Genomic DNA, 14,210 nt, shown 5'->3' with positions numbered 1-14,210 from the left:
CCTTTCCTCCCTTCTTTCCTCTGAAGGACTTGGTCCCTTTCTGGCCTTTGGATGGAAAGGGCCGCTTAGACACCTTTGTAGGTCCTGAGGACCTAGAAGATGAAGGGTGAGAAGACGAAGGTACTTGCTGAGTATAAGATGACTGGGAAGGTCTACCATAGGGCCTTGAAGTCATGGCCCTATGGAGGAGAGAATTGTTGGAAAATTTCCCCCATCGTTCAGCAGCCCACTATCTCCTCTAGGACAAACAGAGAAGAACCCTCAAGGGTGGAGTTTCTCAACCGGGAGACTTCCACCTTCGGCCCTTGTTCGTGGAATTTCCCGCTGACGGTATCCCTTCTCTTGAGTATAGCATTTACCCACAAGTTGACAACGTGGTGCGACAGGAACTCAAGAGTTTGGGTACATGGCAACAGGAAGGACTACAAAGTCTTCCTGGCCGACTCCTTCAAGAGATAGTGGAGCGGACCATGAAGCCCAAGGATCCTAGCCATAGATTAAGCCGTGAAGCAGCCTGCATGGCGTACTTCGAGCCTCTCTCTATGTTAAGGAACTCGGCTGCTGAGAGGGAAGCCCTCAGAGAGGAGTGAGTTTGAGTCGAAAGACCCTTCGTTAGAGAGACTACTGAAGGGTCGAAGTACATGGTGGAATGAGGTTACCCTTTGATCTCATAGTACAGTACTTTCTTTTTAAGACAAAAGGAAGTGGAAGAGACCAAGAAGAGGAACCTGCCCTCAAGGAACTTCAAGTTCCAGCTATGAGTAATGGCTTTCTTCCTTTTGGCGGCTGTCAAGCCTTTAGACCAGGGCAAAGCCGCACTGGACCTGGAAGGATTCTGGGTCTCAAATATTTAATCAAAAACCATGTCCTTACCCTCCTGGGTGGTGGAACCAGGAATAGACTGCCTATTAATGGCCCTCATGCAAGCAAGAACCTGCCAAAAGGTGTGCTCCGACTCAAGTCTCTCTTGCTCATAGTGTAGTTCAGACTAGCTGCCTTTGGAAGATTCTCATCATCGAAATTCAAGGGGTCGTCCACCTCCAGGCTCACGTCCAGAGCTTGGGGTAGGTCAGGGTCGTCAACAGTGTCGCTTGATGGACCCACCACAGGGGACCTTCTCCGTGCCTCAGCCATTTGAACCTCCCTTGCCACAGTGTTCTTGGGTTTCGTCTTGGTGTCTTTCGACTCCCTACGCACAGGACGTTACTCCGCGGTCTTAGGTCGGGGAACTTAAGAAGTTTTCAAGGCACCTGACAAAGGTTTGGCGGTAGGAGCTGAAGGCTCTTCCTTAGGAGGAGGTAAGGAAATTGGACGCTGGTCCGGAGGCACTACCTCAATTTCTTGAGGATTGAAGGGATGGATAATTATCTCCCTGGGTGAGCCTATGTCTCTACTCATCCTAGGGCGGATGATGTCTGCGTGAGGTGACGTTACGCCTCTTATCCTTCTCTTCTGCCTCTTGGTCATGGTTTCCCTTGCCTTCACCGGGGTAATGGGTAGGTTGGCCATGTAAGATTCAGAAGTTCGAGGACCTTCGGCACACGATCGGAACGGAGGTGATCAGCGAGCCTTGTCCGACGCTGATCTCCTAAGATCTAAGACTCCCAACGGACAAATTTAACCAAAGGAATCCTAGGGGTTGCTCTGACTGGAACAGTCAAAGTTTGCGGTGGTGGAGGAACCACACCCAGAGACTTCTGGAGGGTGGAAAGAAAAGTGCTCACCCATGCTGGAAGCTCAAAACCTCTAGGTAAGTTATGGGTTTCCCTTGGAGGTCTAAGAGGAGAACGTCGCCTAGGGGTATCTCTAGAAGAAGCCTTAGTTGGCGCAGGGGAGAGTCTCTGTGGCAGAGGAATATGTTCCTTCGATTGACAAGAAGGACGGTCCGGACTAATAGGAACATCTGCGAACCTATTAGGAGGCCCCTGCTCCTTGAAACCCTCTGGAAAGGGTACCGGCCTGCCGCTGGAGGTGGTAGAAGCTAGAGGCGGAGGCAAAAATTGGTACTGCACTTACTCGAAGTTCCAACACATCTGCTCGTGTATTGCTCGCAGAAATCGTCGATTCGCTCGCAAAATCACACGATTCGCTTGCAAAATCACGAGATTCGCACGCAAAATCACATTATGTGCGTCGACGGGCGCGATTCACAAGCAGTGGTGCTCGCAACAGGAGCACTAAGAGCCACACTAGGAGAGGAAGGTCTAACGCCTTCCTGCTGCTGCATAGAAACATCTACGTTCGACGAAGTTGGCAGAGATGGCCTCAGAGTAGAGACTACCCTGAACGTTTGGCGTTTCCAAGCGTCGCATAGGCGAACGCTTTGCTAATACTCCCCAAGCGGTGAGAGGCACTGGGGGTTTAGCGGGATGCCTGTCTGAGAGATGGTCATTCTCATGATCAGGTTCGGTCCGAGGTCGTTTAGGAGGAGGTCGGGTTGGGGGGCTATGCGCTGATGGGTTGCGCTAACGCCTACCTCTACCTCTAGAGAAGGAACATCTAGACCAACCGCACGATCGTGAATGGGAGCATCTAGCTCTCGTTCAAGAACGGCGTGAGCGTCGGCCTTGCGAACACAAACGCCATTCTCATGAACAGCGCCCTCATGAGCGTGAACGCCTCCCTCGTGAATGGAGCGTTGTCCTCGCGAGCGCTTGTGCTATTCTCGTGATCTACAACGTAGAGATCTAGAACGCGACCTTTGTCTAGACTGTGCTTGTGATTGTACAGAGCAAAATCGCGAAACTTCTCCTCGTGAAGAGGAACGCCTCCAAGGAGAGCGTGGAGACCGGTCTCGTGAGCGCGAAGCTCTGAGAGCATGAACACCTTCCAGAAGAAGAGCGTTCGGATCGTGATGACCTGCTGCTGGTGGTAGGAGCGCTGGTCCCCAGAAGATCAAAACCTGCAACCGGGGGGTTCCTGTAGGAAGGAAAAAAGGGTTGGAGGTTACAGGACGGCAGGTGGGATTGTCATCAGCAGGAAGCCGTTGGAGAGGCGAATGCAAGCAATCACCTCGTTCACGCGTGCAAGGTCCAGGAGAAGGCGACAGATTACTTTGCACAGTTCCTGATCGTGAGATGTTGACGGCTCTGGAGAAGGGTCCTTCCTAGAAGGGCGCTGAAAGAGACAAAGGTTGGCTACACCTGCAGAGCATCTAAAAGGGAGAACAGGTCCCTGGTGGCTGGAGGTAAAGTTGCTCCTCTAGGGGAAGCAACATCCAACCCACAGTACCCCCTGCGCTCCTACTGGATCGTCCCACGGAAGAGCGCGAGCGACAAGGCACTTTTGAAAGAGATTTGGGGGTGCAAGACGAAGTAGAACACACTTTCCTCGTCCCTGAGGAAGAAGAGCTTGCTTCGTCTTCTTCCTACGCCGTCCAAATTTCTCCCATTGGGAAGCAGGCCCCTCCCTACACTCTGCGCATGGCGAACCCTGCTCGCAGCAATTCCCTCTGCACGAAGGACACAAAGTGTGGGTCGGTCTCCAACAAGGACATGAAGGTACCGCATGCGGCACCCTCACACCCTGGATAGGTTCGCATAAGGCGATCGAAGAGAAAACATGCACACCTGAAAAGAAAAGAATATCAAAAAGTCCAATGACAGTCTAGGGAGAGACAGGATAAGTCCGATCTCTACCGAGCCAAAAGAAAAAGTAATATACCTCACAGCTGTGAGAGTACCGTATTCGACAGCCTATAGGTCACACATTTTTCCCAAAATTTTGGCTAAAAAATCACCTTGTGTCTTATATATCTTAGGTAAAGTTTGAGACCTACTGTAGGCTTTGGCTAATCTAACCCTACTAACGCTAGGTACTTCAACCTGCACTAAACTCCGTGCATCCTTGTATTATTTTTATTGTTGGTATCATCATACAGTGGAACCTCTACACACAATCTTAATTCGTTCCGGGACCTTCTTCGTATGTTGAAACAATCGTATGTTGGAGCAAATATTCCCATAAGAATACACTGTAATTTGTATAATTCGTTCTACTGCCTAAAAACCTATAACTCCTTAGTAGATTACTACACATAATTACACATAACAATAATACAATTGCATTATATAAGAGATGTAAAAATGAATAATTAAAGAATAAATAAAAAAGGGGTTTTTATTGTCACTTTACCTTAGAGACAGGCCAACGCAGGTGAAGGATTTGCTACGCAGGAGACGGATGGTCGGCGAGGAGCTGGAGATGGTGACTGTGATAACGTACCAACCTACAGTACGTGAACTTTAATCTAACTTAGCTTTTTATTTTTTTTTTTCTATTTTATATTTTTACATTTTTTTTTTTTATTTTCATCACTTTCACTTAAATATTTTTTTTCTTTGCTTCACTTTGATCCACTCCGAAGGTTTAACTGCTTTAATGGCTTCCTTCTGCTTGATGATCGTCGAGATCGAAAACATATTCCGGCCATAGTTTAACCAGATCACTCACGCACACCGCGCTCTGTTTTTCTATAATTTCTAGCTTCAATTCTAATGAAAGTATTGCCTTCTTCCTTTTCTCACCACTACTAATACCTGTACCGAAACTAAGCTTCTTAGGACCCATGATTATACGTAATATCAAAAATGAAACGTGAGAAAAGGAAGGTAATAACCACTGTTAATAACGGACCGAACAGAGGACAAACACATGATGTGCACAAGAACAGAGAACCGACCGACTCGACGCTCAATGGCGTCCCTCCGACGTGCTGACGTCTACCGGCGTAAACAAGATCTACATCGGATGTTGGAGCATGAATTCGGGTGTCGAGACGAAAATTTGATCGAATTTTACTTCGGATGTTGGAACAATCGTATGTAGAGGTTCCACTGTATCATTACCGGTGCTTTAAAAATGAATGTTAAAATGAAAGAAATTTAAACTGAAATTCTGTGACTTTCGTTTATAAACATCAGCTGACAAAATGTAAAAGAGTTATGGTTGCGTTCTTAGCAATCTTTTAACTTTCTCTTTCCTTAGCCTTTAATAAATTTAATGGTATCATTAATAACAGTAGTACTGTAATCAAATTTAGATTTGTATAAAAATCCACCATGATTCGAACTATCCTCATTCTTTCTCCGATCAAGCACCATCTTCTCTGTCGCATCATACTGTCATTTGCGGTACTTTGTTATTGTTGACTAAGCAAAAACAAAATGGCTCTTCTGTTACGCGACGTTTAGAAATTTTTAGGGATATGGCAAGTAAAATATTTGTAATAACATCTTTACTAAAACCTCTTAGTATTGTTAGTTATTGCTTGAATGTGCAAGTGTGTTTGTTTGTTCATTATGATCGGCGATGAAATGTAAACAAAATGTTTTCTGCTCTCGCCAGCGTTTACTAGGGAAAACTTTATATAGAATCGTTCTTGTTTCAATTATTTTGAATTACTAAGGATAAAGTAAGTAAAACAAAATTAATAACATTATTATTTCATTATTTCATAACCAATACTTAGCAAGATATCTGTTGCTGCAAAAGCTAACTTATACACAGATGTGTAAATGCGTTCGTCTGTTCGTTACGATCGGTTATGAAACGTAAACAAAGCAATAGTTCCGATTTTATGTTAATTGTTTAGCAAAAGCACTATATAAAATGGTCTTATTTAATTCATTTTGGATTTATAATTATATAACAAAAAGTTAGCCTATGCACTAATGGTCGTCTTATGCATGGATATATACGATATGTTTCTGCTTGTGCAATGTTCAGCTAGACTATTTTCAACAATATATGCTTAAATATACTAAAAACTTTTTTCCTGAATCTGACCTGCTGAAATGAGGGTGCGTCTTGTATGCCCCTGCATCTTATAGGCTGTCAAATACGGTATATATAGAGGTGGCTGGGTACACACTCTCAGCCTACCCGCTCAAGCGGTTAGGCAGGGTTGCCATCTCGCACTTCAAGTCTAATGGCTACCTTTCAGCTTCGTTGAAAGATAATCCAAATAAATAAAGGAAGGTTTGGTAGTATGGGAACAAAGGTGTCGTTAGTCCTCCTCTAGTGGCAAGTTTTGTGATTTGCCAAAGGGAGATCCACCAGGTGACCCGATATCCGATAGTGAACAAAGGTCTTATATAAAAGGGTTATGCACCCCATTAGGAAGACCTAAAAGTGGAAGGCTATTGAACAGTGAGAAAGAGTCAAGCAAGTGTCAAAGCTCCAAAGCATTTGGTTTGGCCTTTAAGCACTCTTATATTGCATCAGACATTGGAAACAACTGTATATCTTTCCTGACACTTTGATGCATATTGAACTTAGTTTCTGTAAAGTTTTTGTTTACAAATCACATCTCACTCTCCTTCAAATATCATTTCTCAGATTAATTGTAAAAATAGTAATGTTGACAATGACATTTTGATGGTGTTGATAGTAATTACATTATCACTGATGATAATAATGGTAACAACAACAATAGTAATAATAATAGTAATTCAGTTAATCTATTATCTATCATGACAGTTAATTCCTCATGGATCATACATTAAGTTCAATTGCACTGCCAAGCTAAATCTGTCTTGGTTCCAAATGCCAAGAGATAAGTTAAACCATTCTTTCCACACAACCTGTTTGCTATGAAAAATTCTTCTCAATTCACATTACCTTATGATATTCTAATGTTTTTACACTACAACTGGGTTTGAGCTGGACAGCATGAAGGGTGAATCTTTGGCACTTTTCTGAATGAGAGGCTTTCAGCGTAACACTTGCCCATGTCGACTCAATCGGAACTTGCAGAAAGTGACGTCTCACACAACCAGCGCGGAAGATTTCTGCTGCACTATGGAAGTAGAATAAAAATTTATTAAAAAGGACTCTTCAAAATATACATTACACTACTGCTACTTTTTGGTCCTACAAAAACAAACAGAGATTTGTCAATTACCATTTGAACAAACCCAAACAATATATTCAAATTTTTAAAATCCTGTTTCATCACATGTTTTATTGAAAAAAAAAAAACTAACAAATATATATACAGTATATATATATATGCCTTTACATTTATTTCCCAATTATCACCAATTTCACCCAACTCTCGGTTGGATAAGTGGATGTTGAAAGCCTCACTATGCATGCCCAACTGCATCCTTTAGTACATTATGTCTAAATTTCCTTTCTCACATTTAAAGTAAATGGTAGGATTGAGTAGCAAGATTCATGAGGCTGGGATAAGGGTGCTCCCCATTTGGACAATGGGTTCATATAATAATTAATTTGCATTATAAAATACAAGTGTCTCAACAGACTTCAGCAGAAAGTTGAGAACTTGATTGCCCCCAAAAGTATTTGCACAAGACTTTAGGATCGAGGAGATAACTTTACAAGTGAAAGTAGTCTAAACCAAGGCTCTGGTAGCTCATGGGTTTGGCAACAGTAAGGTTAAAAACACCAAGAGAAGCAAGGTACTTGCAAAAGGTTGAGGTCTTTCACATTATAAAAGAGTACACCATACATATGACATGATAGGTATTAAAACAAGATATTAAAACAAAGTTTACATATCTCAAAAGAGCATGAATGAAAGATTTAAGATACATGATTAAGAGCAAGATTATGTATCACCATCTAATTTGAAAGGTGAAACACTGCTCACGGCCATAATCAGTCGTAAGTAAACGTCAAACCATATACAAGATATCTATTACAAAAATTTTGACAAACTTTGATTATACTGAAAAAAGTAATGAGGTTTCTCAAGTTGATATTGTGGGATTAAACTCTTACCAGTTATTAGCATTTAATTACACAACTCTTGATTCTCAAAATAACTTGCACTAGCCCAGAGAACTTAGTCCATTTACTTGCTACTACTTTCTTTGTCCCAAGCACAAGAGTACCTGTATTTCTTGTCCCTGAAATCATTGGTCACCCAATGGTAAATCCTAAACAAGCTGACAGGACAGATAAAATCTTGTTTTTATTACTTGTGACAGAAGACACGGAAGGAATTGTAAAGGATGCTGCAGAACAGTACAGACTACTATTCATATACATCTTCAATATGAAATACAGTAAGACTGCGCTTTACGCAAGTTTATACTTCGTGATTTCACTTGTACTGTATGTGGCAGACAACCGCAATAGCTATAAATAAATAATCAAATATTCGGAGTAAAAATCTTGGGGCGTGATGATTTTAAATAGCCCATGCTCCTTTGCAGTGCGCTTGCTTCACACAACTTTCCTCTCTCACCACCCAGCTTGTCCTAGCTCTCACTGTACACGGTAGAGTATATTCATTTACTATGGTAAAAAATTACAGCTATATTTAAAATAAACCTAATTTTGATTAAACTGGTATTTCAGTTAACTGTATCCAATAATAATGCTTGTAATATTCACATTTTAGCATAGTATTTGTAAAAAAAAAAATAGCAAGTTTAATCTTTTCCATTGTTTACATTTAGATTTTCTAAATCAGCTGAAAGGCATGCTACCAAAGGATATTTCAAATTTCCTAAAAGAAATCACAAATTTTAAGTAATTTGTATTTTTCCTAACGGTACTTACCTCGAACTACTTTCTTAGGAGTATCTGGGATCTCCTCCCAACCGACCAGAATTTTGTGTAGTTTACCCTACCTCTGTTTTCTAGGCGGGGGAACCTCTGGCGGAGTGATATGCGCCATGAGGCGACCCGGGGTCAGAGAGCGTGCTCGCTCAGGTCTCGACCTCCAGTAAGTTTTAGAAAGATAGGTTTCTATGAAGTCCTGTAAGGCACTCGGGGCAGGATGGGCGGGCCATAACCCAAAAGTAGTTCGAGGTAAGTACTGTTAGGAAAAATACAAATTACTTAAAATTTGTGATTTGTTCCAACACGGAGTATTTACCTTGAGCTAGGTTCTGCTGACCTCAAAGATAGAAAAACGAGAAATAGGGAAACTACGCAAAAAACTATCTTAGTGTTTAAGTAACTCACCTCTGTAAAATTCCTTGGAGACGTATTCTTTCACTGACAGTGAATCCCATGGAAGGTGAAGGAATCAAGGGTCATGAAGGGGAAGGTGATCGGGGGGGAAAAAGGTTAAGGAAGGAACCTGTGTCTCTTGGACTTACCGCCCACGGCTTCCCCGGGGCTACACCTTAAATCCTCTGGAGTGCACAAATGACGGGACCAAGAGAGAACCCATCCAAGGATTTTCTCGAACATTCCTTTAGGTAGTGAGCTATAAAGGTGGATTGTCTTGACCACGTACCTGCCCTCACGATCTGGCCCACTGCCATGTTCCTCTCGAAGGCCAACGAAGTACTCAGGCCTCTAATGTCATGGGGTCTAGGCATTCCCGGAAGGGAGACTCCCGAACTGTCGTAGGCTCTCCTGATTACCTGTCGCAGCCAGGAGGAGACCGTATTCTTTGATACCGGCTTCTTCACCAATCCTGAGGAGACGAACAGACTCTTGGTCTCGGGGCGAAGTCTGGCCGTCCTCTCTAGGTACTTCCGTACTGCCCTGACTGGGCACAGTAGCAAGTCCCTTGGGTTGTCCGTCCGCGGGATTGCTGGCACTGAGAACCCATCAAACCTAGGGTCCCAAACAGCTGGGTTCTGAGTTTTGGCCACGAAGGTGGGTGAGAACCTGAAGGTGGGTGAGAACCTGAAGGTAGCTTCTCGCCACCTCTTCGAGTGAGAGACCTCGTAAGAAAGCCCATGAATCTCCCTTACTCTTTTCGCTGAAGCAAGGGCTAACAGGAAGACCGTCTTGAGGGTGAGCTCCTTGTCTAGGATATCCTTAAGAGGCTCAAAGGGAGGTTCTGATAGCATTTTCAGCACTCTACCCACATCCCACTGGGGCACTCTAGTGGGCTGGGGGGGACATGACTGTTCAAAGCTCTTGATGAGCATCGAGATATGCCTGGAAGCACCTAGGTTGATGCCCTTCAGGAGGCAGACTTGGCCCAACGCCGCTCGGACTCCTTTGATGGCTGGAATGGACGAGCCCACTTCGTCCCTAAGATAGACCAGGAAGTCTGCTATTTCGTGAATGGAGGCCCCTAATGGCCTGATGTTCTTCGAGGAGCACCATTTTGTATAGGTAGCCCACTTCGCTTGGTATACCGCGACCGACGAACGTCTTAGGTAACCTGACATCCTCTCTGCGGTCTTCGACGAATATCCTTCCTTCCTCTGGACACGCTCGATAACCTCCACGCGTGAAGGCGGAGGGACAGAGGGTTTTTGTGAAACCTTTGGAAGCGAGGCTGCCGGAGAAGGTCTGGCCTGTCCAGAAGAGGCCATGGCGAAAGGTGCGCCAGTTCCTTTAGGTCTGCGAACCATTCCCTCTCAGGCCACCAGGCCGTTACCAAAGTCATCCACAGGTTGTCCGCCCGCCTCACCTAGTTGAGGATCTGCCTGAGCATTCTGAAGGGGGGAGAAGGCGTATACGTCGAGATTATCCCAAGGATGTTGAAAGGCGTCCTCGAACGCTGCTGTTGGATCTGGCACAGGAGAACAAATCACGGGGAGCTGTGCGTTTAGCCTCGTGGCTAAGAGGTCTATTACCGGAGAGCCCCACTTCAGGATGATGGTCTTGGCCACTTCTGGGTGTAGGGACCATTCCGACCCTACAACTTGACCCATCCTGCTGAGGCCGTCGGCTAAGACGTTCCTCTTTCCCGAAATGAACCTGGCTGTGATCTTGATCTGCTCCTCCTCTGCCCATTCCAGAAATTCCATCGTGAGACTGCACAGTTCCCTCGATTGCAGTCCCTGCTTTTTCACGTAGGCCACCACCGTGGCGTTGTCGCACATCAGAGCCACGGTGTTTCCCCAGAGTAGATAGACGAACTCTCGGCATGCCCTTTGCACGGCCATCAGTTCTAGACCGTTTATGTGCCGGCTCCTCTCCTCGGAGTCCCATTTTCCTTTTGCTGCCTTGTCGAGAAGATGGGCTCCCCAACCCTCCTTAGATGCATCCGTGAACAGCAGCATCTTCGGAGGGTCGACTGCGAAGGGCATTCCCTTGAGGGTGTTCGCTCTGACGTGCCATCACTTCAGGACCACCTCCGTCTCCGGGGACACCGGGACTATCTTGTGCGGGGAGTTCCCCGGGTTCCAGAGCTCCTCCAGGTTCCACTGCACGCCCCTGATTTTGAGCCTTCCCTAGGGGACTAACTTTTCCAACAACACGAGATGGCCTATCAACCTTTGCCAGTCCTTGGCTCTCCTGGGCTGGCCCAACAGGAAGGGCCGGAGTATCTGCTCTAGGTTGTCCAGTCTCTCCGCAGAGGGGAAGGCTCTCTCCAACCGGGAGTCTAGAAGCATCCCTAGGTAGGTCATCCTGGTGGAGGGTATCAGCCGAGACTTCTCCAGGTTGATGGTGATACCCAAGACGCTGCAGAACCGCAGAAGTTTCGCGCCTTGCTCCTTCAGTGCTCCCTCTGAGGCTGAAAGCAACAACCAGTCATCCAGGTACCGAATCAGGTGGATGCCCTGTTCGTGTGCCCAGGCTGAAACTGTTGCGAAGACTCTCGTGAAGACCTGAGGAGCTGTCGACAGTCCGAAGGAGAGGGTTCTGAGCTGTAACGTCTAGGTACCACATTTTACTCTTCGGAACTTCCTGCTGGAGGGGTGGACAGGAATCTGGAAGTAAGCGTCCTTGAGGTCTATGGACATCATGAAGTCCTCTTCCCTCAAGGCTGCTAAGACCGACTTCGGGGTGTCCATCTTGAAGTCGGTCTTGCACACGAACTCGAGGGCTGAAAGGTCTATGACCGGTCTCCAGCCCCCTGTCGCTTTCTCCACCAGGAAGAGCCTGCTGTAGAACCCGGGTCCTGGATTCTTGACTGGTTCTACTGCCCATTTCGTGAGCATGGCCGAAACTTACTCCTGCAACGCTGTCTTTTTCAAGGGGTCCTTGGGCGCCAACCACTCTGCCTGCTGGTTCGGGATCAGAGGGGGCGGCTCCGCTAGGAAGGGCAACCTGTATCCTTCCTTCAGCACTGTTACGGTCCACGGATCCGCTCCGTGGTCCCGCCATGCTTGCCAAGTGTGTTTGAGGCATCCCCTTACCCGAGGCTTCGACAGGAGTGGAGGCCTCCCATCCTATCTCCTTCGAGAGGCGCGGCTGGAATGTCCTCTCCTGGAGTTAGAGTAGGATGGTCTGAAGCTCGCCTGAGGGGCCGAAGTACCCCTACGGGAGGGCTGCAAGGGCTGGTGCCACGACACCGACGGGGCGTCCTTTCTGGGCTGGATCGGCGAGGCACGGGGAGGGCGAGAGACATCCGAAGAGGTTCTCCTATGGGCTGGCCGTCTTGCTGGAGGGGGTCCGAGTTCTCCCGCATCCATCAGTTTCCTGACCCTCTCCATAATCTCTTCCACCTTCAGGGGGAACACCAAGTCGCCCCACAGGGGTCGCTTCTCTGTCTGGTAGTCTCCTGACCGACTTACTCTGGACTGTGTCCTTCTTCCGCAGGACCCAGTTGGCTGCCTGCAAGAGGGACTGGTGCGATAGGAACTTGAGAGCCTTCCCTCCTGAGCTAATTAGTTCCCTCAGCAAGGTCTGGTTCTCAGGGACGGAGAGGTCGTGGGAGGCCTGAAAACCTACCAACGTGCAGGCCCACCAGTCTAACCATGATGAGACATACACCAAATCCAGGGCCATGTCCTCCGTCATGGAGGTTTCCGTCGGAGAGAAACATACTGGAGCAGAGGAAGCCCTGTCTTCAGCGGCTCCCTGATTAAGTATGGCAATTGCTGGCTCAACCGTACAGGGACCTCCGCGGCGCCCCTCCGGGAGATAAAAACGCTTCTGTAAGCCCTTGGAGGAATTTGGAGGCGCTCCGATTCCTGGGAACATCCGCCTGGCTGGCTACGAACCTATCTATGTGGTCCATACCCAGCCTAACGTCCCTCGCTAGGGGAACAGCCAGCGAAGGCCTCTGTTGCACAGGGTTATCCACCATCCTGTTAAGCCCGGAGAGCCAGGCTTCGTCCGTCGAGGACTTCAGCTCATCCAGCCTATGATGGCGCCTGATGAGGGCCAGGACCTTCCTATACGTGGAGACCTCGTCCGTCGAATATTCTCCGCTATCCACGAGGCCCTCGGCTGAGTGGTCCTCCGCCTGAGTAGGAACGTCTAAGGCGGAGGGCTCCGCTTGAGGTGGAGGCATCTTTCTCTCGTGGAGAGTTTTCGGCGGCTCGACTCGCTGAGCGGGCAGCCCCGCTGGGACGAGGGTATCCGTCATGGGCCAACCCCCTCCTGTGGGGATCCATGTGGCTGCGGGCTTCCCCGTGCTAGCTGGATGACTCTTACGGTCAGGGCATTCGCTTTAAAGGCCAGGGACCGGGACAAGTCTGCCAGTCCGAAGGGGCGACTCTCTCCGCTGTGCGGATGAAGTCGGAACCTTCGCGGGCTTATGCCTGTCGACCGAGATCTGATGCGAGGACTTCCGCCGATGTTCGGGCCTGCTTGAGGGGCCGTACCTCGAGGATGGAGAAAGAGCTCTCGGGGGCCAGCCAGAGGTACTCGGGGCTGCTGAAGCTCCGAGGAGGTGGCTGCGTGGGATGGTGACACGCACCCATTCTTCTTTTGACGAGCGGCTCCTCCTGTGTTTCCTCCTGGGGGATCTGGAACGCCTCCTGGCGTGGCGAGATCAGGAACGGGAATGAGAACGAGACCTCCTCCTGCGGGATCTGTCTCGTCTCCTCTTCGAGTCCCTCGGACCTTCGTCTTCCGAGGAAAAAGAGTACGACCCAAAAGAGGAGACCGAAAACTGGTAAGAACGTGCTGATCGGTCCGAGTCGTCCCGGGTTGCTGGTGGTTCTTCATGCCAGTCCGCTGATGAAATAAGCTGGAGAAAGATGGGTGGGAGCGTTGCTGAGGGCGCCGGGGGAGAGCGAGGCACTTTCTTATGGGTAAACCAGGTGTCGAACTCCTCCTCCAGTCTCATGGGCGACCTGAAGGGCGTCCTCGGCGGCACCCACGCGAGGGGGTCCGAACTCGGTGAATCCTCCATCTCGGCATCTCCCCCGGCCGCTGACCTACTTGAAACGCAGATCCAAGAAGCGGGGAAAGAGGTTGTGGCAGCCTTCCCCTACATAGGATCGTCGGTAGAGACGGGACCTGCTGGCACCAGGCCCTCGTCTCCCGAACACACTCCCGTCCCTCCCTCAGGCCCCCCACTTGCCTGAACCGACACAACATCCCCACCAACAGACATCACGGACTCCTGGGGAAGAGCAATGGGCCGC

At 47.8% G+C, this 14,210-nt stretch overlaps 1 protein-coding gene across 1 annotated transcript in view; it reads right to left on the bottom strand.

Moving 5' to 3' along the window:
- Positions 1 to 14,210, bottom strand: part of TppII (Tripeptidyl-peptidase II) — a 162,451-nt gene that overhangs the window by 52,440 nt on the left and 95,801 nt on the right. The window contains exon 15 of the mRNA XM_068358249.1: positions 6,622 to 6,799. Within this exon, the coding sequence (XP_068214350.1) occupies positions 6,622 to 6,799 (178 nt within the window). The remainder of the gene's footprint in view (positions 1 to 6,621; positions 6,800 to 14,210) is intronic.

This window comes from Palaemon carinicauda, chromosome 35, assembly GCF_036898095.1.
Source record: "Palaemon carinicauda isolate YSFRI2023 chromosome 35, ASM3689809v2, whole genome shotgun sequence".
NCBI classification, from domain to species: domain Eukaryota; kingdom Metazoa; phylum Arthropoda; class Malacostraca; order Decapoda; family Palaemonidae; genus Palaemon; species Palaemon carinicauda.
Note: the sequence above shows the minus strand (reverse complement) of the source record. Positions and strands in the feature narration are given on the sequence as shown.